The sequence below is a fragment of the Centruroides vittatus genome, unplaced genomic scaffold, assembly GCF_030686945.1.
Source record: "Centruroides vittatus isolate TY-2023 unplaced genomic scaffold, ASM3068694v2 contig_549, whole genome shotgun sequence".
Taxonomy (NCBI): Eukaryota; Metazoa; Arthropoda; class Arachnida; order Scorpiones; family Buthidae; genus Centruroides; species Centruroides vittatus.
In genome coordinates, this window is record NW_027122325.1 from 6,961,829 (window position 1) to 6,988,909 (window position 27,081).

General features: G+C 37.6%; 1 protein-coding gene across 9 annotated transcripts in view; it reads left to right on the forward strand.

Annotated features, from left to right (window-relative positions):
• LOC136978758 (zinc finger homeobox protein 4-like) overlaps window positions 1-7,451 on the forward strand; it is an 89,936-nt gene extending 82,485 nt beyond the window's left edge. For all 9 annotated transcript variants that reach the window (XM_067274579.1, XM_067274580.1, XM_067274575.1 and 6 more), the window contains one exon: window positions 3,748-7,451. In XM_067274579.1, the coding sequence (XP_067130680.1) occupies window positions 3,748-4,670 (923 nt within the window). In that variant the 3' untranslated portion in view covers window positions 4,671-7,451. The remainder of the gene's footprint in view (window positions 1-3,747) is intronic.
• The last annotated feature ends 19,630 nt before the right edge of the window (window positions 7,452-27,081 follow it).

The following is a 27,081-nucleotide window of genomic DNA, read 5'->3' on the forward strand; positions in this document are numbered from 1 at the left end:
CGAGACAATCGTTGATGCAGCTTAATTTTAGAGAAGAAACTAATAAAAAAAATACTCCCGGATAGGACGCTGGGTCCCATCCCATCCCATCCCAATGAATGCAGAGAGGGTGACTCGTAATCTTTCTTCTTAACCCGTCGGTCTGGAATATTCATCTCCGATTATTTCCGCGTTCGACTTCCTTCAAAGGTGTAAAGGGGCGGATGATGTATAATAGATCAAATGTTGGAGGACCGACAGGGAACACGTGCCGCGCCACCTAGCTGCAGTTTCCAACAACTAGACTAATTTGCCACTATCTCTTCGTGGTGCAGCGCGTTTTCTGCGTCTAGGTTAAATACTTCATTTATATACGTTATTTTAGTTGAGCTAGCTTCTTTGACACGATAAAAAAGAAGTTGAAAAGTGGGAAGTAGCAAAACGGTGTGGTCATCACCAACTCAAGATGAAACTCGCTCGCTTTTTTCTATTCTACTACATCACGCTCCGGTGACTACAACCAAATTCCAGAGAGTCGCACTTACGAAATGGAAAAGTCAGGGTGCATGAACTATGACGTCAGTGGTAGGGTGTCCAGTGATGGATGAAGACGCATCAGCTTTTTGAGACGGAATGACTTCCTCGGCTCTCACCTTTCCGGAAGAAGCTCACTTCCGCCATTTGTGACGTCACATAACGAGTCCATTACGTCGAACGTCCGGCTTCTTCTTTCATATTTCTTTAGCTAATATAAGATGAGGATCGATAATAGTTTGCGTTGCGTAAAGATTACCCGGACGTCTTGGGAAAATATTTTTATTTCTTCTCGTTTTCAAGTTTTAATTAACTAACACGTGTTATATTCTCGAATCTGTAGAAGATGGTTGGGAAGACGACGTATTTTTGATACATCTACTTTTTTCAATTAAAAAACGTAATTGCTTAAAGAATTACGTAATGTTTTTTCGTTAAAAGTAGCATCGAAATGAAGCATTAGATGTTAATACGCGCGATTTAGTTCTCTTGTCGTCTCCGTCTGATCGTAAATTAACGACCTTGACAGTTTGGCTTTCTTGTTCTCACTCCCATTTTATCACTGTCTCTATACACCTGACAGGTGTTGTCCTTTGGCAAACATGAGCATGCGAGCTCGTTACATGACGCCTTACGTGGTTACAGAACATCTCTAACCTCATCACAGTCGCTAGTCATGCTTGGCCATCTCCATTAGACAGAACTGGCTTCTCCTCCTCACTCAGCAGTAGGTATACGTCTTCTTATCTGCTGGAAAATGGCCTATGCACGTGTGACGGATAGGACCGATACAAATAGGGTTAACTTTCAAAATGGTTGCCGCATAGAGCAGAGATGTAAGCAGATCACGTCGCATCGAGTCTCGGCGCTCCAAAGTAGACGAAGGAAGGAGATTTCTACTTGATTAGGCACGTATAGTCGAACGGTGGGAAAATATCAAATAACTCATTATATATCCGGACCGAGTCAAGAAATGTTTAGAAGATAAGATGTATTATTGTATTAATAAACTAGATAATTGGAAACGAATCTACAATTCCCACTAGGATAAATTAATACGCATGGAAATTGTTAGGAGCTAGAGATGGCTAATTATGTCCATAAACGCGCAGGGATGTTTTGGGTGCCAATATGTCTGAAGGACTATCAGCTAACAGCGAATAAGTCTTTCCTTAATGAGCTGACTTTGTCGTAATTACAGCAGACAATTATACTAATTATTAATACTAGCAGTCATTACACAAATAATTATTGCTTCCGGACAATCGTCCCGCTGTTTTAATGCAGCCACTCGCTGGATTGTGTCCTTATGCTTTTTGCACTTTTCATCTCGTTAACCGTCGTCTGGCTGAGGCTAAACAATCCCTTAAAGTGTTAATTGGTTTAATACGTAACCGGAGGATTTCTATACTGTTATTAATGCGGATACATTAAGCGGCCGCCACAATTAAAGACATAATGAGAACACTCGACTGTAAAGGAATCAAGTTATTAGAATAGCATCAAAAAGATAGTGCAGCCTTCTCTTTTGTACTCCCGCTTCGTTTCTTTTCAGAAAGAGGTTAGGTAATTAAATTTGCTAGTTGTTAACCTTCATTACTCTTGTTAGTTTCTTTTTTTTCTTTCTGTCTTTGTTGCACTTCTTGTATCGAACTTCCTTTATTTATCTTCTAAAATCATTCAATAATTCGACCGGAGTGCAATTATAACTTTAACGTTTTAAATAAATAATCGGAATAGGAGGCACCCTATCAACCTCAATTCGTTTGATAAGTCCATTATTTGCTTGACAGAGCCAAATCAAAAACTTTAAACTTATAAAAACAAAATAAGAGAAATCACCGACGCGGGGGAAAAAATCAGAAAAACAAACAGAACAGTTTACGTTGTTCCGTAAAGAACATCTCTCCTTTCACTATTCTCTGGGGAATTTTCTTCTTTCTTTTTTCGCTTTCTTTCTTTCAAAAGTCTTCTTCCTACACCCACGTTCCGAGAGGCGTTCTGCGTATAACTAAGCAGAGCAAGCAGAATGAGAGTTAGTTTCCAACTTAATTGATGTCTGTATCCACTAAACTTTAAAGCAAATGAGGATATTTTTTCTTTTTATATTTTTCCAGCCATTTCTTTCTTCCACTTCTATCGCCAGGAACATTACAGCCGGTATCAAATCAACTAATAACGTGTAAAATGCATTCTAAATTCCTCTTGGCATTGAATATTGATTGGGCCATTCCAGATAGTGCATATTCAAAGAAAAAGTAGGATTTAGGCAGTTGGGAGGGATTTATTACAACGATATTATAAATTACCTGACGACTGACAGATTTAATAGATCTGCTATGAAAGAAGTGATTTTCGCTTTTCGGATGAGCAGAACTGGATAGCCGAGCGTCGTTACAGAAAAGCACAGTTAAATTCGATCCGGCATGCCAGTTATATTCGATAATGCTTTTTTTCGAGGTAGTTACCGTCATATTTGACTATTAATTGGATTTGTAGAATGTTCGCCCAATAGCTGCATCAAACGAAAAATAAGAAAAAAACGTTTGCATGACGTGGAAGTTTTCAGATTGCGCTATGGTTTGATACCAGAGTCGTTGAGTTAGACTAAGTTGGAATAAGAATGAGGAAACTAAAATCAAGCGATCAGTCAATGTTGTCAGAAAGACTTTTTGATTATCTGTGAGTGGTTTTATTTCTTTGAGACAACACTGAAGAGAAAAATACGTGATGAACATTTTTTCTATTTTTTGTTTTGTTGCTTAAAAATTCTATACATCAACAAAACTCTATTATTTACTTAGATATACACAAAGCAATCTTTGAAAACGCATCACATCCTTTTATTTATAATTCCAAATTAATTACAATTAATGTGATTAATGAAATGATTTTTTATTAATTATTTATTATAAAAGTTAATTAACCCCCAAGGCCCACTTTCCAACCAACTTATACTGGATGCAAATAATTTGAATATATTTACATTTATAGGGAATATTATTAATTTTACATTTGAATTAATTTCTCTCGTGCAAGATTTATTTTAAAATTTAACTAAGAACTACTTGCTTAATTAATTACGATAATAAAGAAATATCTACATGAGTTATTGTTCTCTTAAGCGTTATTTTGTATTAATGTGTAAATTTATATTGTAATAAAGATAAATGATTAGATAAGGAAATAATGAATTTATATATCAATTGATTGTTTTTTATTTGTCTTCTGTAGGTTCTCCTCCGGCAGGCTTTTTGTACGATTCTAATATGTACAGTACTCCTCTGTCCCTATTGCAGTTACCTCCAGCAGCATTATCAGAGGTGACACAAAAATTAAGTCAGACAGGTAATACATGTGCCCGGATCACCCAGGACGGAAAGAATTTGTCAGACTTGAAAGGCCGAATACCAGATCCAGATTTCCATCAAGCAGTCGAGGTCGAAGTCGACATTGGTTTCGTATGCAAGAAATGCCAAATGGTTTACCCAGCCGAAGTGTTATGTCTTAATCATCAAAGAGCTTCGTGTTTTCCAACAAAAGCCATCGGCGATATAAAAGCCATGCTAAAACTGGTTCAGATCCATGTTGAGTGTCGTGCATGTCGTGAGCGATTTGTGACGGTTCTCGACTTCAAGTTCCACTGCGATATGGATCGTCACATCAAGCGAGTTCAGAAGATGCAAAGAGAAGCGGCTCAGAAAGCATCCGTTCAGATGACTCAACATCTCTCTAATCAACAGATGCAATCTTCGTCGTCCATAGCCATAGCTACAACGGCAGCATCGACGGTGTTGGCTGGTCTATCGGGCACTCCGGCGCCTGCCATTCCAGCCTGTACGGTGGTACCTAGTGTCCAACAATCGTCGTCGGCAGTACAACCAGCTTCAAGCGCCCCTCCTATCCCCATGTCAGGACCGTTAGACGCTGGTTCTGATCCCACAAGAAACGGTCTTCAGGACTTATTGTTCAATTCTGGTGTCCAACAGGATTTTAGAACCGATTTGGACGCCACTCTTAGGCTGAGTATGGGACCTGACAATGTGATTCGTGGACAGGGCATCGATACATCTTTGGACATGTTCGATCCCACATCTAAATCCGGGATGTGTTACTCAGGTGACTCTACCCTAACAACAGAAGCCACTAGGCTGTAATGCTTTTTAATCGTCGTAGGCAATAATGTCTTTGTCGTGTATTACGTTTTGCTGGATCAAGTAGTATAACTACATTATATAAATTTTCTCCCGTACTGTGGTGCTGGTTAAACCATGACCCTTACCATTCCTCCCTCCATCGCCTGTCCCCATTTCACTTGTCCTCGCACACCACAGACGTTTTTCATTCGCGCCCCGTTGATACTGGACGAGCTTAGATGGATCAAAACAAATTGTAGAATCATAAATGTTTTTGCCACATGTTATTATTGTAGCTACAAGCTTCCTCGAAAATAATCTTCCTCCCTCATATTGTGAGGTTGTTAGTTTAGTGTATGGATCCAGGCTAATGACCTATTATTATAGTTGGATTGGGAACAATTTTTGGGGAGATATCTGCCTGTGGTTTTCGTCACTTCGCTTGCCACGACATCTTACAGGAGGAGGAAAGTTTTAAAAACCAAGAAAGACAACACAGTATAGCATTTGCCTGCAATAAACCCCACAATAGTGTGGTGTCGTAGAGATATATATAATATATACAGTATATGAATAGACACGGTCTTTGAGACCCGAGAAATTTCGATCTCCTTTCATGACTCAAATCATATGACGTCATTGAACGTCATGACCTACTAATGTAGTTTTCTCTTGTTTTATATTCTTATTTTGTTAATACGACCCCAATACCCCGTTGGTGCGTGACGTAGTCTATGTGATAAGTGCTAGTCGTCTATCCATTCATCAAAAGTAGATATAAATTGGGTACTGTTCTTTATCGGTATCCTATGGTTCTACAAGTCAATTTTGTAGATATTATTGAATACATTGTAGAGAAATTGTAATCTTTGCCTATCAATGCTGATCATGGATTCTTATTTGATTGTCGTGTTTGCTATACGAACACGCAAATGAGAGCCAAGCTCAATTCAAAGACGTTATCAACCAGCATTACAAAAACGGTCATCAGCTGCCGTCAATGTTTCACCATGTTCCTGATGCTCACCAAATGGACCGGGTTGAAAGTTCCTGCATTTTTTCTACATCGAAGAGTAAAAATTCTTGTTATTATTCTCGGCAGACACCTGTCGGGTAAAAAAGAATAAAAATAACGGAAAGATCTTTTTCCTTCCTTGCGTTATTCTTTTTTCCTTCTTCTGTGAAATTCGTCGATGCACGTAGAGATTTAAATATAAAAAAATATTACTTGGATGAAAGTGGAAGCTGAATCTTCAGTGGTGACAAAACCCGTCTGTATGTTTCTATCAACGTGGACACGTGTGGTAGTCACGTGGTTCCTGATTGTCCAATTGTAGAGCTAGTCGCTATGAATAACGTAGGGCGAAAGCAGATGAGAGAGAGAGAAAGAAGGAGACTGTGCTCACACTGCCACCACCATGATTGAGAGTGGGGCATGCTTTGGAGAAGGGGTAGAAAAGCAAGACTCAGGCACCCAGGGATAGTCATTTGGCGTTGGCATTCTGGACATTTGAGATCTCTCCAGTTCTGGCCCGGTACTATATTTTTGGAGGTGTTAAGCGTGTTGGAACTGGGAGGTCGCTCTTGCCCTCGTTGGGTTATATCTTTCTCCAACACTTCATTCTCAATCGCTTCTTTTTCACTTCTCCTTTTTTTCCTTCTGGGAGGAGTGGTTCAAGTTCCTACTTAAAATAGTGGGGCGTGAGTCCAGCACGCACTCGCACAAGGTCCAGTCAATTTTCTGGGGCTGTTACCAAACTCTCCAAACATTGGCATTGTCAGTAAATAATGGGTTGTAGTATTCCGGAAGTATATTTGCCCGTGATGAGTTTGAAAAAAGGAGTTCTCCTCGTTCAAAAATTCTATAAAAAATCTCATCTATGGTTAATGTAAAAAGTGGTTTATTTTACAATATCTCTCAGTTAAAATCAAGGGAAAAGTGCAATGATTCCAGGATATTATTTTTATCTCCATTTAAAGAGTAAATATAAATAGACATATATAAATATTATATAAAAAATATTATTACAGATGCATATAAATATACATATGTATAAATAAACATCTTTATTTCAAGAAAATAAAGAATAATTTATTAAGGAGGGAGAATAGATAAAGATAGAGAGAGACTGCTCCTGGATTAAAAGGGCCATCCATATTCCGCACAATACGCAGAACGCGGGAAATATAAACTATATATACATCTACTATATAGACAAACCCATATGAATGCTGTATGCCATCAAAGTACAATTTGGTACAGAAGTTCCTAACATGTTCTCTCCGTCGGCCGACTGCCTCTGTTAAGCTGTGCCCGTTAGTGAGACATTCAAACGTCACAAGGTGCACCAACAATTTAAAATTTAATTTTAATTCATTGTATCTATATTTATTCACCAGAGACATTGTTTTTATATAAAGCATCTCTTTAAAAATTAAATAAACGTTTTTAAAGCAGTCTCTCTCGTGGTTTGCCTACACACTCCCTTATTAAAAGACAGTTTGAGTTGTCTGAGATAAGGTCATGTTTTTAAAAAATCTTATTCGAGAGTAGACTTTCAAGGAAAATAAATAAAATAACAAAAAGGGTACCCCGTTTTTTGACGTGCACCTGTGAGCGTGTGTTAGGTCTGGTATTTTATTGCTAAACATAAGGGCGCGCTATGGTCGGGTTCTTCTTTATAACCACCTGAGGTCCTAGCAAACTAAACATGATGTCCTCTACCTCATACTGCATTCGAAGTTCCTATTACTGCTTGGACCCAGTGGCAAAGAATGAGTGTAGATTATCAGAAAGCAGGTGTGTAATTTCTTGTATTGTATATACGTACGTGTGCAACAATCTTAAAAGTCGATTCAATGTTGTTATAATCCTAGCATTTTACGTTGCTGCTTTGAATATTTTATTTTACGGTCTTTTACCAGTCGAATTCACCTCGTGTCAAATACGTTGCAGGTCCAACATCAAAGGGCTTTATATAAACAAATTAAACAAAAAAAAATGTTCAGATTTTCATGATATCTGTTATAAAAACGCTATCTTCTTAATGTCAATAAGTACAAATTAATAAGAGAAAAAAACCGTCGTTTGGTATTTGAACGGCGAAACTTTGCCTAAAGGCAATAACAACCATTCTAAAAAAACCATTTGTTTATTTATATTGATTTTTGTCTGCACTTATCATCAAGATTGTTGATTTTTTGTACCACCATATCAAACATGTTCAGTTAATATTATTAGACATAGGTATTGTTTCATACATACTTATATGTGTGCGGCTCTATTTTGGTATATTGTTTAAAAAATTCTAGGTTTTTACATCACAGTTCTTGTAGTATGCTTAAGCTATGTAATAAACTGTCTGATGTGACGAAATATCAAACTTTCTTCTGTTTTGGACTCTCTTTCTTGTCTACTATACTATCGGGTTATCGTGCAAATAATGTAAACTAATAACACAGCTGATAATTTTATCAATCGGCATGTTTAATTAAGATTTTAAAATCGCCGTTTTGTTATTATCACAAAAATAATTCGAAATGTACAGTACATACATTTCGCGAGTAACAGGACTTAACACGAAAATCAATCGATTGCTGAAGGCGAATTAACCGTATATCGATCGGATGGCGGGATAGCGGAGATCCATCAGTAATTATTTTCCCTTATTATGCAGATATAAAATTATTAAAATATAAAATTTAAATTTATTCTAAAACATAAAAATTTATCAATTTTTTATGTGATTTATATCAGGGAGGACGAAATAGAAGATGTGAATATAAAGTATCCGATGAATTATTTATACTGTTTCTTTTACGGTAGAATGCAGCCAAGTTTTATTATTTGTATAGGTAGCGGCTATCGAAACAGGTAAATAATGTACATAGAAAGTTGCCGATACTCGACCTCGGGATGATTTCGACGGCGCTTTTTTTTCTTCTTTTTTTGGAACAAAAGATCGGAGGGACGAACGATAATTAGTTTTTAGAAAAATGTAAAGTTATTGGTTATCGGTATGACATTCAACAAAACTGCATGTCTGCTATAGCCGGTGATGGAAACCTAGTTTTCTCGGCCGACTGAAGATTGGTTCTTCTAAATCCTTGTGAAGTCCGAGATGTAATTTTCTCCTGGATATTGCATTTTTCTTTCGGCAAATATCCATTCAGGTAATCTCTCTCTTCCTTTTTACCGCTGCCTTCTCATCGCTTTCCCCATTCTTCGGTCCCCCTCGCTCTTACGAACTGTACAACACGGAGAAAAAGATCACCCCGATTTCTCCATTTATTTGTGTTGGAATTTGCGGTGGAATTTTTACATTGGGCGCAAGGACCGGGTGCTGCGAGTGGGAAATTACCCATCCCCCGGGACCGATTTGTTTGGAACAGTTTCTGTCCAGTAGTAAATGTTGAATCCATCATGTGCAGGAACGTGCCCGTAAGATCCCCATTACTTCCACCCCCGAGCATTATTCATTTCCGGTGTTGTTTGTTGAGGATTTTTGATGCCCACCTTATCTAACCGGATTATAATCAATGGCCAGATCGATTCAACTTCTTAACCGGCCCGGTCTGTGCATTATGTCCGATCCGAGTTTACCAAATAAAGTAATAACCAGTCATCCCTGTACACAAAATTGATTTCAACTAGTTTCTTCATCCCAATAAGCTCCATAATAATAAAACCAACCGGGCGAAAACATTTTTCGGTATTTTATTAATAACTAGAATCCTTCAAAATGCCGATTCTATTTTTGAACTGCAATTTATCGGACGAATTAATTCCCGGGATGTTTTTGCAACTCGAATTTTATCGCCAAGTAGGAAAGCCAAATATGCATTTACTGCAATTTCTTACTTCTCCTTTTTTTCCTTTTTTTTATTTAGCATCTTCTCAAATAATATAGCTTACGTTACGTGCAGCCGGTCGAATCTAAATTCTGAAGGGTTTTGTAGACTGCACTTTATGCTTTCAGAAAAAACTCATTTCTTTAATAATTCCGTGTTATAAAACAGCGGATATAAGAGAATATTGCTGCAAACGAAAGAAACAAAAATCAAAATTCACAATCGGAACTAGAATAAGTTTATTATGGAAGGAGCATTGCCAGTTATCTACTAAACAACAACTGACTTTAAAAATTTTTATATTTTTTCTGATTTAAAATTATTAGAGTTTAAGATTTTTGTATTTTCAATATATATTTTTTTCTACTCGTTTGTTTATTCTAAAACGAACGAGTTTTAGTTTTTCTATGAAAATTTCGAACTCCACTAATCTTTCAGTAGAGATCTATTTCTGTTGTCATGAGATGTTCTTAAAATATCTTGATTGCATAGCTTTTTTTTGTTTGTTTTACAAATTCTAGTTCCGTAAGTTCTTTCTTAAGAACTCTTTTAGTCGATTAAAAGTAAATGTTCGTGCAGATTTACATACCCAAATTTGGTTCGGGAGAAATAAAAATGCTTTGATAGATTTAAAATAAAAGAAGTTGATAGTATTATTTTTTTTATTGCTTCATCTTTCGAGACCCTAATAGCAATTATAGACACTGGTCTAAGGTCCAGTCAACACTCTACGCCACATTGTCAGGTTAAGACATAGGAGAGTATCAGAAAAAAAAGGGGGTCGGGGGAAGAAAGGATATTAGCCTGAGAGGCGAATGCCCAGGGATTGAGGTTCAACACTGCATAAACATTCGTACGGGAAAAGTAATTAGAAGAAATGTAGAAGAAAGGCAAAGTGTAATTTACTTGAGGAACGTTTCGCTCGAACGATTCTATGAAGTCCACCAGGTGAGGGGGAAAATGAAGGGGTGGAGAAAAATGCACGAAAGAAATGGCGGCAGGATGTGGCATAGGTGATCGATTAGTCGGTCCTGGTGTTGCGAAAGATATTATTTTTCGAGACTGGACACAAGAGGAAACAAATGTCGTTTAGTGTACCGTCCTGACATCTAATGATAGCTAGCCAATTATGGGGCAAGTATTAAACTTGTGCAGGTGTAAGACGACTTTAGTCCTCCCCCACGATGCAATTACGTCGTCCGGAGATAAGATGAGTGCACAGTTGAGTAGATATATATTTTCTGTAGCTTCATTGTGTCCCCGTCTTGTCTAGACAACTATCTTTTTGTACACCTCTTATTACAGGTAGAGGTGGGAAGTTGCCGCTTTTCTTAGACAGGTGTATCAACTTGGACAGGTAGGAAGTCACGAATTAGATAGCTGTTGTTACATAGGACCAAATTATTTTAATAACATCGAGAACTGTCTGAAAAAGATACCAAACTTGTATTGTTTTGATAATAAGAAAGAGAGGCATTGTAGCGAAAAAAACATATTAAGAGGAAGTCTGTAACAGAACAATAACGGAGATTGTTTCTCAATATTAATTAGAGATTATTTCAATTTCCCCGTCCAGGATGCAATTACGCATCACTCCTATCTGCGCAATTAGAAACGAAAAGCATCTACAAGTAAGCAACAACTAGAAGCGCAAATATAGACCGAGTCCGAAATCACTATAAGAAGTGGCCTGGGTCGTTTCACCGGAAAGCGTGTACAACCCCAAGTGGACAATCACGGAACTAGGAGTGCTAAGTTTGCATGCCGCTCACGTCCACTGCTGCTAAGGTAATGTAGCACATTTCGCACCCGTTATAAACTTAATTGTTTAGTGCGGCAGTTTGAAACCCAGCGCCAGGTTGCATGCCAATTAAATCTTTATTAGCTATAGCTATGACGTCAGTTATAATAACCCACACAAATATATCATTACTCCTATCTTCCAAACTGGGACAAAGATATTAAAAACTGTTCTAAGAGAAACTGCGGCACTTTTTTTAAATATCAGTCCATCCAGAGCAATTACAAAATTTGCTCTTTTAACTCGTGCTACAGATTTAACTTTATCTATTTTTTAATTCCTACGAGCGAAAATAAACTGTTATCCCCACTGGACCGCAACAAAGAAGACGAGCATCTTTTTATTATACGACACCTATTAAACACAAACTGGAGAAACGTTCACGTAGGAAACAACCAAAGATGCATTAAGTAAGCTCTTGTTTCACACCCGTCTATAAACGTGATGTTCTTGGACTGCCTGTTTCCATAGCAACATATTTCCTGAGTGTGTCATTCTGATGGCGTAGAGGTTGTGTTTATCGCCAAATTTCTGTCTATTGTGTTGCTCAGTAGCGTCGGAAAATTTAATAGCAAAGAAAATTATTCTGTTGTAAAGGTATAGAGTTACTTTATCCTCCAGAAGTCTTTGTCGTTACCGATCTTATTTCGGTTAGGACCGAAATAGAAGGACGAGAGAAAGCGAGAGTGGGGGAGGAAACTTGCCATAATTACAATAATACGTGACTATTGTTATGAAATTTGGCAAACGAAGGTAGATAGAAAAGCAAATAATTACACTAATAGAGGGAAAATGAGCGACACGAAAATTCCGGGAAGGTCCGATTAATTAAATAATTTCGTTGTAGTTGTTTTATCTGATATTTTTCGTATATAAAACTTATCTACAGTTCTCGACTTAAACTAATTGCCTTCTAATAGTTGGTTGGGCCATTTATTGGATATTGTTTTCCTAGGTACGGTACTTCTACCGTTCTTTTCTGTATATAATCGCGGCTGAGCATTCCTTGTGTACATCTAAAAACAGGAAGTCGATAATAACGTTGCATACTATTTCCGTATTGTGGCCAGAGAATAAAAAAAGCTTCGAGTTCGGGACAGTTCTCCGCAGCCGACGGTTTTCCTACCTGGTACAATAACCGCTTAAATTATGCAATTGGATGAATTTTAAGAGGCACAGCGACTTGGGTTTTGAACTTATAATAGATAAAAGCCATTAATGTACAGATTAGAGACGCTTCTAACAAATCCGGTTAGCGACTATACATCCATGTTGCCGGATGGCCAGTCATGCTGCCGACGACATTACACCAATTAAGAGGTTGATTATCTTCCCACAACCTCCACTTTGCCTTTCTTACTGCAATTAACATAGGTGGCGTGACAAACACTTCCTTTATGCTCTTTTCTTAGACACCCATGCATAAAGAACCCCCGTTCCCTTAAGCTCTTTTCCTTTTTTCCTTCATTCTCTCCTCTTTATTCCGCACCTTGGCCAAACTCCGGACACCTGACACACTGCGACAGAAATCCATTCAAGTTGCTTTATTATTGATCTGGTAGTCGGCGGCCATCTTGGATTTTCAATAACAGATCGAGGACCGTTGGCTAGTGTGGCTATTGTTTGCCCTTAGGTGCCACGAAGGGGAACGGCCGGGATAAGCGGCGCTACAGATGATGTGTTGTCCCGGGGTGATTGGGAGATCCCTCTTCACCTCTTCCATCATCTTCTCTAATTGTGACGTGAGACGTGACACTCTCACGGTAGCCAATAGATTCATTTGCCTTAGTATTAGCGGGGCCTCTTTCGTTCCAAGATTGTTGTCATAATTTAAATATAATGTGTCGTTATCTGCTAAGAAGAAAGTTAAACGAGAATTACGACGCGTGCGGCCTTTGTTAATAAATATATTAAATCGTAATTCTAAACAAATTGTGAGCGCATCAAATATTTTACTTCTTTATTTTTTTATTGCTCTTTCATTTAATTAAACACATACTTATTGCAATTAAATTAATAGTCTCTCATTCTTGTTAACAAAGGCGGTTGCTGGTAAGCAGTTAATTTATTAAAAAAAATAAATAAAAAAAAGGTTGCGAACCACACTCTCCACCGACTCTAAACAAACAGCCGAGAATTGTAAGTACATTGGTATGAAGGGCATGCATGTCATTAGTGTATCCAGCGTTGAGAGGAAATGCTTAATTAACGTTCGTTAAGATGAAGGGATGCCACTACTTTGATCCTATTCATTTGCCGATCTGTCCAGAGTAATTATATTGTTACAATAATTCTTAGCGTTTAATTACAATGGCTAAAGTAGTAACCTCGTTTGTGTGCTTGGTATATGTCAACAAACGAAACAAAGCTGTTTGTAGCGGTAAGGTTATGTCAACAAGGTAAAGAAAAACCTTGTTTGAAGAAAAATTGATTGTCCTATAAGTACTTAGATGTAACCTAAATTAAAAAAATATATTGTCATAAGAACCGTGACCCGAACCCGTGGATTTATGAACCTCGGGGTCCCGGTTGGCTTCAAGAGGGAAAGATGATCGCGGCGGGGGTTCCTTTGCTCCATGCCATACTTCCAAATTATGACGTCACTGTGATGTATAATAAGGTAGTCATATTCGTCACAACGTTGATGATTTCTATCACGTTAAATGTGACAGTGGAACAGACATATAGAGTAGTCAAAGAATTTTAATCTGGGCTCGTTCTGACGGAGATATATGATCACGTCAGAAACGCGAACCACTGACAATCTACTGTTGACAGTATAATACATAAAGTAGGTAGTCTTCGGTCACAGGTCAAAGGAGGAGGTCATTCCGAGAATTACGAGATCCTACATAAAATGATTCTTAAGGTTGATTATTGCCAAAACTGATTGATAAACATCGCCAGCAACCAAAAAAATGAAGCATCTTTAATGCCTACAGGCTTTTTCTGTCCTAAATTTACTTTTAAAACGAATCTCATTACGTGTGGCACTCGGATAAGCATAACGAGGACCGTAGATGTATTTTATCTAAAAATATCGATTTTTATATTATTATATCCTTACACAGACTTCTCGATAATTATAGATAATTTACAATGAAATATCATTTGTAGTTCTTACTTTCATCGATTTTTACCGTTGGAAACATTAACACGAATTAAATTTCAAAGAATGGCGAGGCAATTATGAAGTTCCAAGAAAATACCGCAATTAATTATTAATCATTCTGGTTTTTGTGGTTTTAAGTGCTTATTTGAAGAGAAATTATTCTACGAAAAAAGTTTATAAAAAATGCTCATTTAAATATTATTTATGAATTTTCTTCAATGACCAATAGACGGATTTTAAAGAATGTATTATTAATAAGTTTTATAGAAATGGAACTTGTGAGCTGGCTAGTGTGTTAATAAATCGGTCTTTATTAATACCTAGCAATGTCAACAATCGAATTGTCTAGTAGAGAAGAAGGATCCACTTACGTCGACTCTTGCATTCTTCTGCTAGAGACGTTTATTAGTTGAAAGACGAAAACACTTACAGGTCCTGCAGCACTGATGAGTTATGCTGTCGTATAAATTAAATATAACTAAGTGTGGACAGATTTCTTAATCTCGGGCGTATAACTAACCACAATGTGGATATTTTTGAAACGAGTGGGTGTGGACGGTATATCGTTGTCGTTACGTAAAGTCTTTGTTAGTTTCATTGTGTACTGAGGCGCAGGGAGGAGAATACTAACAATTCTTTAGCATTTTACGACCTTCATCTCATATAAGTCGGCGAAGAAATCACCTTTGAACTGGCCAATTATAATTCTAAAAGTTTTGTGTTCCAAATCGATGCCCCGTAATAAGTATGGACGTTCTCCGATTTAGCATAAATAAGCTTATGGCCCCATAAACTAAAACGATACGTAATTCTATTGCGTTGTTCCGGAGTGTGTCGTTTAGATTATCGTTCCGAGCATTTTTAAAAATCCTCTGAGTTCGTGCCAAGAATTTGGCAAAGGATTTCAACAGGTAAGAAGATATCTATAGGCCATTAGCCCCTTTGTTGAGGACAATATGGGGACAGTTGTCGTAATGTTCTACGATTTAGGAACCACGGTTCAGAAGACAGGTGGGAAAAGAAGCACGTGACGTTGGGACGGGTCACGAAACATTTGACGAAACTATATATGTCTGTGTATGTTTTTTGTAATATTATAATAGTTATGTGTTCCTATATTATGTTACAAGAATTTTTCCGACTTAGCCTGATTCGGGCTAGGAACGCGCAGCTCTTTAACCGGAAAACGTGATGTGTCACGTATCTTTATCTGGATTAAGTTGCTCACGATGGACATAAACTCAACGTCCTTCGCACTGGTCTAGCAGAGAATCCGGGTTAAGTCGTCGTAGCATTTCACTTCCTCGAGGCCATTTTCGAAAATATTTCTCAACTAAGAAGTCACCGGAGACCAAGGTTAATTATAAAATAGACATTTTTATTCAGTTTTACTATGCCACCGACATAATTGACGAGAAGGTGAGGAAATAAAAAATAGAATATATTTACACAAAATATGACAAGAGGCTACAACATTGTTTCTACTAAGACAAGTAGAATTACGAGCTTATACGTCATATCTCAACATGCACCACATGCACTCTCTGCCTCATACATCACCAGGTAAGGAAGTTAATGCCGTCCCCTCGACAAACCTCTATTTTACTTTTGTTACTCGACCCGCGGCCCACAATTACACATTCGCTCGGTGTTTCTTTGGCTGTTTTTTTCCCTTTGCTGCTTTGTTTCTAGGTCCAGGTATCCGTGGCTGCAGGATGAAAGCGACTGGCAGCTCGTTGATCAGATTTTATAAATGAATGCTAGCAGTCATTTTGATTTAAGCCGCAAAGACAACGGAAACATAATTTATTACGCGAATAAAATTATAAAAGAGGAAAGTTTTAACGATTATGAATAAATATATAAAAAAGTTAAACAAATGAATTTTTGAGGAAATAGAAAAATATATTTCAAATTTATACAAATTCTTCGCATGAAATATTTCTCTCGATTCATTGTGTGGCAATACAATCCTTAACAAATTTCGTCGTCATGTCTACGTTTTCCTCATATTTCTACAATCTTAACATGATTAGTTAGACGTTACTCGATGTCACGTAATCATTTCCAAAGGCGTGTAATTCTTAAACAATAGAATGATTGAATTATAAGGAAAGAAGCATTTCCATTAAAAATCATTAATGCGCATCTTTAAATTATTCTCATTTAATTCAGTACCATTCCTATTGTATTTTCCATCATCTATTGTCTCGTTTGATCGATGAGAATTTTTCACATATGATGACCTTTTCTAAAAATAGAATATATTCCGAATTTTCCACCAATCATTACGCATTTTTTTCTCGACGTATTTTGCATTGATTTATCGACGAAGGCAAAAAATGGCGTCGATTTAAATCGAATAATGTCCGAGTAAAGCGTACCGTTTGCTAAAAACGACGTCCTTAATTAACTCGTAACCATTGTTTATCGCCATAATTTCCTATCGAATGTTAGTTTGCTCATTTGTGACTTATCGGAGATTTTGTAAACAAGTTATACACCGTCGGTTACAATGTTGCTCAGAAACTGCGAGGTCGAAGGTCAACAGCAACCTTGAGAATTAGAATTGGAAGTGGCGACGACCATAGACTGATACGAAGTAAAGAGAATAATTGAGTAAATGGTAATGTTAAATCCGTTGAAACTCTCATTAAGCGATTCGCAGATGTCCGTCTACCTGCAGATAATTAGGTTGGCACCATCCAAATCGCCGTTCGGTAACGCAGTTATATTCTCGTCGGAGACCGACTCATTAGGTTATGAGCTGGTGTGACGGATTCCTATCTAACCCAAACCGCCTCTGGTTAACGTTACCATATAAACAGACGAACTACCGCCGTATAATTTGGCTAGACTACCAGTATGATTCCGTAATCAACTTTAGTCCCACGGACAAGATTAATAACATTGTTCTCACTTTGGCGAGCTCAGCTTGTAAATTATGGAGGACAAGCGGCCAGGCAGACACCATAAATAAAGCTCTACTCAATTAGCTCTGTGCTAGGAAGTCGTCTCACTGACTAGTAGCCCGCGAAAGCAGCTTGAGGAGCCATAAAATCCTCCCGCCTTCTATCCGCGCTGGACTCTGACTCTACTCCCCCCCACAAAACCTCGGTTATGCTTTAGGACCTGTCGTTTTTCCCCTATTTGTGTCCCGAAGTAATTTCATTACACAATCGTACTGCCACCTGCCACAGCCCCCTTCCACCTCCTCCCCCGTTTTCACACATCGGCCGCATGGACAATCATTTTTGATTCAATTTTTCTAGATTCTACTAGCGGGTCGGACTTAAAAAGTGTATATTTGGAGACGGGAAACATAACACCTGAATCGACGCTAGTCTTTTCCCACATGGACGGTAATTCTGCCTAGAGCAATGTATCACATCTTATCGTCGCCAAGTAGATAGGTTTTTTTATCGCTTAAAGTTATGGGACTTTAAGGGGAATAGCTACATTGTTCGTCGTCCGGGGTGTTGTTTCCCTGTCTGTGGTGGCGCTGATATCGCATTCTCCCCGAATTATATTCTTTTACCCCGTTTTCGACAACTGAAAAAAAAGAGACGTGTCGACACCTCCTTCAACTTTAATTACGTTCCGGTCTCGAAAATCACATTACAACGGCGGGTTACAGATCCAATTTCTGATCGGACGTTATTGAACATCGATGAGAGAATGATTCCTCCGTCCCGTCTACCCAACACCGAGTCGCTTTAAAGGAGTTCAAACAATCACCGTTCGAAACAAGTAAGATTATCTGCCGAGTATATAGATTATCGATATAAAAAAATGTCCGGCTCAAATACCAACTAAGTCCGTCCATGCTATCCTCATCTATAGTAATCAGCTAAAAATGTAATCTAGATATAGATATATCTAAAGATTGACTTTTTCGTTTTTAGTTACGTTGAAAGAACTTCTAAGATTTCTATTTGACAAACTCGGATGCTTAATTTTCCATCCTACTTCAATTTTTTTTTATTTTTTCGCTTTTTTTCCATCGCATCTCGCAATTCCCGAGCTGGTTGGTTGACCATCGATTATTGAACACTTGCATGATTGACACCAAGGGTTTCTCCAGGATTAAATCTGCCATTTCCCAAGAAATCGGACAAGCGGCAAACTTTTGACATGTAGAAATTAATGTTCGGACAGCAGGAAGTAACAGAATAAAAAAAAGGGAAAAGCGAAAGCTCGCGTTAGACAATTTAAGTGATGTTTCCAGATGAGATTAAGATAGGAGTGCTAAATAAGCATTTTTTCCCCCCCGCATTCTATCTTCGCTTTGTTGAAGTTTTGGTAGGTGATCAATTATTAGACAGATCGAATCCGCATCGGGACGTTTCTGTCCATTTAAATATAGACGAGGGCCGAAAGACAGATGAGCAGCTTTGACAAGAACCATCCGCCAAATATGCTATGTTAGAAACACTGCCAAAAATTGTAGAATGATTCCTGGCCACATCAGTCGGCCGTCTATAGAATGCCATAGAAATAAATAAAAGACTGGTACCATATGATCAAACAAGTCTTTCGATAAAGCAAAAATGGCATTCGCCAGTTAATAAAAAAGAAAAAGGAAAAATAGCGCGATTTAAGATAAAGAAATTGGACAAACTAGCAAATCTGATTATAAAAGCGGGAGGATGATGATGATGACGACCGTGTTCGCTCGGTTAGAGATTTTTAACGATTCTTGAAAAAAATGATGCCGCGCAAACTGATGAAGAAGAGGGCATCGATTCGAAATGAAACAAGACGGATTATTAGTTATTTGGGAGGAGTTGGTCAAGGCAGCTGTTTATCCGGTATGGCTTCTTTACAAAACATGCCCGTTTTGAAGCGAGTAATGACAGACAAGAGATACTAACAACCTGCCTTCTGGCTATCGGCGTCACTCAGAAAGGGCGACCTAACAACGTATGCCCGGGAGTAGTTTGCAACAACATTGCTTTCCCCGCTCCTCCGCGCATCCTCCCGATGTTTTTCTCCATAATTCGAGCTCCACTGCAGAGAATTTTCTCGATAATGTCTCAAATTAAACGATTACTCGGGTGTAGATGTTTAACCTTCTAGTCGACGTCATCCGACTAAGTAGGCGGCTTAATGACGTTAATCAGATAAATCACGGACGCGTACACAATGACTAGGTCTACTTGAATGCCGAATGAAAAGAGTATAAATACTGAGAATTCTGCATGTAAAAGCATCGTTTATATTCAAGGACCTTTGCATATGAGAGATGAGTGTCGATAAACCTCCGTTTCTTTCTTTTGCGGGTTTACCTTGGTTTATTAAGAGTACGCGGGATGTTTATCTTCGCTTCGACAAATATTCGTGTCCTTGGTTGTAATTAGTCGTAATATTTATGAGAAATCATATTTTTCCTTAATTTTATGCAATTTTCTCGTAGACACGCATTCTCTTTCAATTTTTATTGTTTTGGGAAATTGACTTTAATTTGTTTTCTAGTTTCGTTTCCTATTTCTTAATAGCTACTAATTATCGAACCGTGTTACGGAAGATGCAGAGGTTTTACTACATGTTCTCTTCTATATCCAAACGTAATGGCTCTAAATTAACTAAATTCAACCGGAAAATATTCATTATATGTAATTATTCATTTCTTTGTTTATTAAAAATATCTCTTGTATTGTTTTTGTATATCCTGGATGGAAATTAAGTAAATTTTAAAAAATGTAGTTTTAACGTTTGCCTGTATGTGTGTAACCGTAACTCAATATACTTTTTTTTTATATAACTTTGGAAGTTTCGGTAAATTTAAACTTGGGAAATTTAAAGTATTGGCAAATTGACACCTTCTCGGCCGATGCTGCAGAGTATTCGGACATTGACGTCCGGGAGTTGGACAGTTTGCGTGATTCGACGTCACTATGGGAGGGATAAGCGAGAAAAAAGGAAAGGAACGCCCTATCACAAAGCGTAAAATATTTACTTCTCGGTCTGTCTACCCTACATCTAATTATCTAAGTCTGTGAGATAGAAGACGGTGAGAGGGGCGAAGTCGGCAAATTTGCCGCAGTTTTTCATTTCATATATCATTCAATAAGTATTTCTTATTCCGGTGTCGGTCCCCGGTGCGGGACAACGGTCAGCCTACAGACAAACGGGGGGTAGCAGAGCGCCGTCACTTTGATAAGGGGATGGGAGTTGCTAGATTACGACGCACAAGAGCCACATAAACATAAATTTTTGAGCCGAGCGGGCAGTGATGTCCTTCCGTCCCCCTATTCCTCTTTCTCGGTCCTGCATGTTCATCGATTTTTACCAATCGACTAGGGCTAAGATTAAGCTGAAGGTGGAGAGCTGAGATATGAAGATCGAACAGTACCGTCTTGGATTTCTGTACTTTTCTAGCAACTCGTTTTTTTTGCACCCCCACCTTTGAGACTACAATATGTTATTGGACTGGACCTTAGATATGAAATCCCAGTTTCATCTCTACGGAGAACGTTCCCCTTCGAACAAACAAAGAATAGTGAAACAGGTAGTCGAGAAAAGGAATACTTTTAGATATAATACGAAACTGGTAGATATTGCCTGTGACTTTTTTTACACTAATTACTTTCGCTTTTATTTATTTATTTTTTACACTTTTCGAACTTTATATCTCTAGCCGTGTGCCTGGGGGACATTAAATCACCGACAGGCATTTCGTAATAGCCCGAACAGGTAAACATGTGCAGTGGGTCGTCACGACAAACCAGTTGTAAAAAAGAAATGATCTAATCTACCTATAGATGTAATCTCTTCGACCACACCCGGTGTTCCCGTGGTCCAAAAACTGCCCGTTAATTAAGATCACCGGGGAGGAAGATTGGTCGGTAAACTCGAAGGTGACAAGCTTCCGTCTTATACGGAGTTGCTGTCTGTTCCGCGCTATCGGTCTATTTATCATACTGTCTATAAAACACACACACAGTACTGGATTGAAATGAATAAACAAACAGCAGAAGTTGGCGCCTGACTTCTGTGATTGACACGGCTAGTGCAGACACTACAATTCACACAGTCTGGCAGCTGTTTTTATCACAGCTTCTCACTGACTCCTGATGAGAAATGAATGGGAGGACAGACTAGACTTACAACGAAAGTAAAAAGGGGGGTGGAGATGGGTAGATGTTAGAGCCCGGAGCGATGGGATGGTAGAAACCATCAAAGTGTACACTTCCATCTAGAAAAGGGAAATTTTTTCCTTTCGGAGTAGGGTGGAAAAGAATAGATCTAGCGGGGTACCTCCTGCGAAATTTTCGACGCGGGATTTTATACGATGCCTGCAATTTTCAAAAATCGCCGATCCGAAAATTCTTGGCTCACTGTTGCAGATTATGTTATCAAGCGACTGTGATCTGTGCATCCTACATACTCAAATGGAACATTGCTCTGAGTGGATGCTCTCTGCCGGGAGAAGAGGAATGTCTTTGCTTCTTCGCACGTTGCCCTTTTAAAACATTCGCCCCATATCCTTTGCTTAATATCCCGTGCCGTTTATTTATAATATATATCGACATTTCCCCTGTGAAATTATCTAAATTGTTTTAAGGTGAATAAAAGACACAAAAATCACTTTTAAAAACATTTTATTTCATTTTTAATCAAAGACGACGTGTGAAACTTTTAGAACCGTGGAAAAATTTGATAATTAATTTTTTTTTCTAATTTTAGAAATTGTGTTGTTTAAAGTAATCATTGGTGTTTTAAGTGGTTCTTTATTGCTCGAATGAAAATAATTTATTCTAAACTTAAATAAAGGGGCATAGATACCGAGGAATTATATTTAGAGAGAAAGAGGGCCAAGTCAGAAAACATTCCAAGCTTGCATCCTGTTTTAAAACACAACAGATGACATTGTTTTGAGAGATCAAATTTTATACCGGATTACCAGTTGTTTGTTTATAGGAATTGTACGAATTTTCATGAAAAAAAGAGGATACAAAACGGGCTTAAGCCTATAAGCAATATTTTTAAAGATTAAAAATGAATCAGTTCTGCCACGTAAAAATCCTATTGGGAGCATCTCACTGCTCCTTCCTCCTCTCCGAACGAATTCGTAGAAGCGAACACGTCCGGATAATTTCTCTTTGAAGACGTGTATAACTTCAATATGGCAAATGCCGAATTATTTTAACTAATCCAATATTATTTTTATAGACTATACAGAACTTGTTTCTCGGTTTATCAAACAGATAGGATTCTCGAACCGAGTCGAGTGGGGAGTACCAATGGCTCGTTACCATAGCAACGTACCTGCAGCCGATCATTTCTGTCTATCACGGTTCAAAATCCACCCCTTGTTTTAGTACTGGTTACACTCTCGATTTTACAATTACTTTAGAAAACAATATATTTCTTTCACTCAAATCTAAAGATGGAAACGAATCCTATATCCAAAATGGATATTCCCCATCGTTTCTCCATGAAATATTTAATTTTAAATATAAATCGACTCCGGTTGTCCTTGTCTTCATTACTTTAAAGGCGTGTGTTTTTGGGTTTATTTGTCAAAATCACCGATTTTAAACACGATCCCGACAAGAGGTGGGGATTGACAATGTGCACGCTCATCAAACGACATTAATTTCTGATAAGAGAAGTAAACCTTGACACGCTTTTCCGAGTGTAGCCGCTGGAAAAAGTGACTAACTCGACACAATTAAATGTCGTTCATCCGATATTTGCTTAATTCACTTTTGATAGACCACCGACCTCTTATCCCTTCCTCTCTGACGTCATCGATTCCTGATCACCGTCGTACTGACACCTGGTGACAATAAAGGAGACTATCACCGTTAAAAAATCACGATCGGACTAGCGGATAATTTTCACCAGTTTCTAACTTCAGGAATTTTGCTATTGCACTTATATAAACTTGTATAGAAAGTAAACTATATTTTTTATACGGATAATAAATATATCTGATTAAGCAGTTATAAATCATTGGATGACATTGTTAATTCGAGGTTTTTCTAAGCAAACAGCCAGCACAGTTCACCCGAGGCGAAGAAGTCTCGTGAATTGATGAGACTGCCTTACTTACCTGCTATAACGCAAAAATATATTTGTCAAATGTATGGTCCCATCATCGATCACACAATGTGCCAAGCATAGTCTCGACCATTGCTCTTTTCTCAGAGATGATCTCACTACCATAAGAATCTATCGATGCAGTAAAGATGAATCCCTTCGTAGAAAAAAAAATCTGCTAGTTAAACGCGGTTGAAATTTTTTCTTTAAAATATAATTTTTATCAGTTTGGTCACCCGAGAGTAAAAAATATATAAAAAACAGTATTTTTGAACCGGGAAGAGAGAAATTATTTTCACCTGTCCACTCCATGTGACCTGGAGGAACGGTTGAAATTCAATTACCTCGCAGTTCCTCGAAGTATTGGAGAGGACCCTGGACTAACGAATCGATAACTTGTGACATTTTCTTCGTGCCAATCGATAACTTATACATGTAAATAGAATGTGGACGCCATTATCCTGGTCCTCGAGAGAATCCTTACTCGCTGCTTCCTCCTCTAATGGAACCGTATAATTTCTTACAATCAGGATTTGTGACGTTAGACTGGGTTGTTGTACCCTCACTGATTTCTTCTAGTTGCATTCATTGAATACCGCCTATTCAGAGGCAGATTATCCAAACCCGGGACTAGACACTCGCTTTTCTTTCTTAAGTGAAACATTTCTTTTTTTCCCCCAAACTTTGGTAAGTTTTAAAGAGCGATTGTGTATTTGTTTGGGATTTAAATGTGGTTTTATCGACACAACCGCTACCATTCAATTGAAAGTCGAATCGAAAGTTTAGACTGAATCGTCGTTTTATTCTTTCTTTTTTAACTCACTTCTCACAAATGTATTCTATCTTTTATTCAGTTAATATTATGGCACATTGCAATATTGTGGTGGTTTCATTGGGAAAAACAATCATTTCTATTTAAAAAATTTTAATTATGCCAGTAGAGGTATGCCATCCATTTTATTGACATTGGGAAGTGCATGGCAAATGACTGCTTATAACTTTTTATTTGGAAATCACTTTCGAAATGAAAGCGTTTGGGGCTGACAAGAAAATTGATACATATCTCATCCTGTCATAAATAAATGCCTATTTTAGATTTAGCTTAAGGGCTAAGATGTATCTATCTTTTATATAATTACAAGAGAGGAAGCGCTATTAAATATTTAAATTTTTACTTATGACATAGCTACGTCAAAGTATGCAAATCGATACTAGGCTGTCAGTCTGGTATTCACTTAGGATTTAAAAAAAAAATGAGAATTGTCATTATCCGTAAGCATAAAAAAATTTAACGTATAAATTTAGTGTGATGAAACGATCTATCGGTTGAATCCATCATTTTAATTCTGGCCATTTCGGGTGAATTATGACTGAAATGCATTTATTTCTACGGTTGTTAGATTAAAAAGCATATCATCCGAACTTTGTAAATCAAATGCTATCGTTGATGATTTCAACCGATAAGCTATTTTTTAAGTTTTTTTTATATAATTGTACGAAGTACGTCAATGGTAAGAACGTGTGAGTTACATGTACAGCGATGAGTGGGAGGAGCGAGACACGTACACTCCAGTTCCATCATATTCCTGTCCATTGTACACATTGGGATAAAGTAGAAAGTTGAAAGTGATCAATTTAAAAAGTTACCCTCTCTGACAGTTATTTTTGGAACTGTCATTGAGGAGCACGTGATGTGTACCACTTATTGCCAACTATTTGGAAGAACAGATGATGACTTATGGTGCTCTACAAAACTGATATATTGATCTGTCCCGTAATGAGTTTTATTTTAAGAAACTTCGTTGGTGGTTACGTATCCTAATTAACTCTAGATTTTTCTCCTTTGTGATAACTGGAGCTCCGGCTCCACTCTGACTACTACTAAACTAAATAAATGTGTTAGTCTATTAGTTTAATAAACATAAAATAGGAAACAGGCTTTATAAAATATTTTATTCAAAAAATATTTCTTCATTCGCCTAAAGTAGAAGTCTTATCGTCTTCTTTATCCTGAAATAACTCAAAAAGGTTTAATTAATAATTAGACGATAAAAATTTTTGAGCAATCCAACTATTACAGATATAAAATTAAATTATATAAATCTGATTATAAGAAGAATCGAGTGGCTTAACAATTTATCGATCACATAATAAGGACATAATGGGTGAATAACATTTTTGAAGCATCAAAGGGGTAAAGAGACACGCCATTTGCGGGGATAGAGAGCAGAGGCGGTACCGAAATGGTTGTGTAGACAGGTGATTGCCCGATTTCCCCCGTTCCTACCAATCAGCTTAGTGGAGAGCTCCCCACAACCCTTTCGATTTTCCGAATCCCGTAGGCACGCTCCAATTGGTCGGTGCCGTGAGCAGACGAAACGGGGAGGAGCCATTGGATGGGATGCTGAACAAAACGGGGTGGGAGGAAAAGGGTTGCCAGTAACCCGATCGATATTTTGCATAAGCACCACTCTCCCTTCTTTTTCTTGTTAGTCGCTACTAGGATATTTCATGTTCTATAAAAATGTTCTTGTTACTCGCGTGATTTACATATTCCGGACAAGTTATTGCTTCTGTTCGTAGATAACTTACCTCTTAGTGTTCAGAATATGCAAACGAGCCTAGTGAGAAGATATATGAGCTCTTCTCTTTCCATTTATAGATGGAGAAATGTCTCCAGCTTCTACCTCTGTAAAAGTCACAATATTTTTTGTTTTTATTAATCTGCCACATTTGTTAATATAAGCCGCTTAATCTTTATAATTATTCCGAAATTAATTGTATATTCTACTACTTTGTCATAAAATTTCTCTAAGTAATTTTATTTAATTAATTAAAATTAATTTACGTGAAACAATTATCTCTTGTGCTTCATAAACTAAGAACATCTCAAAAAATAAATAAAATAAATATTAAATATTCTAAAATAATTTTTTAATTTTATTTCAGAAAAATTATCAAAGTTTGGGAACATTTGAAAGGCGCATAATTTTATTGAAAATATTAATATTATCGAACTGAAAATTTCGTTGCCATAAATAAAAGTGATAACAAAACAATTTTTTTTTTTTTTTTAAATTAGTTTGATTTTGTCTGAAACTTCTCTCTGGCCACTTTTAGTAAGTAAATTCAGTTAGAGGATCAACTGGGGTCATATTATTTTCTGTCATAAGACCTCGCTCTCCCTTAGTTTACTGTCAAAAACGTCCAAGAATAACAGGTGTTGCGGTCAGTGGACAGAAGAAACTTCGTATCAGGGTCAATGCAGGAAGAAACAGACGACAGACCTGTTAGGATAAAATATTGCTTCTATAGCTTTTCAAGAGTCTGTCTTTTTCTACCGTCCGGCCACAACCCTATACTTTTATCTGGTCGTTTACCAAGGAGATTTTTTCGTCGCCTTTTTTTCCGTATCTAAGTGAAAGGCGTTGGAACAAAAACGAGTAAGACTGCGGCAATCGAAATAAAAATCTAATTACAGCAACTAGATCTACAAGGTCGACGATATGTATCATTCCAGAGAGATGAGATCACACCGTCAAGCTTGGTGATTTAACCAAAGGTCAGTGAACAGGGTCACTTGTAAAGGCGAAAAATCCCTTGGGCTTGCTTTTCTTCCA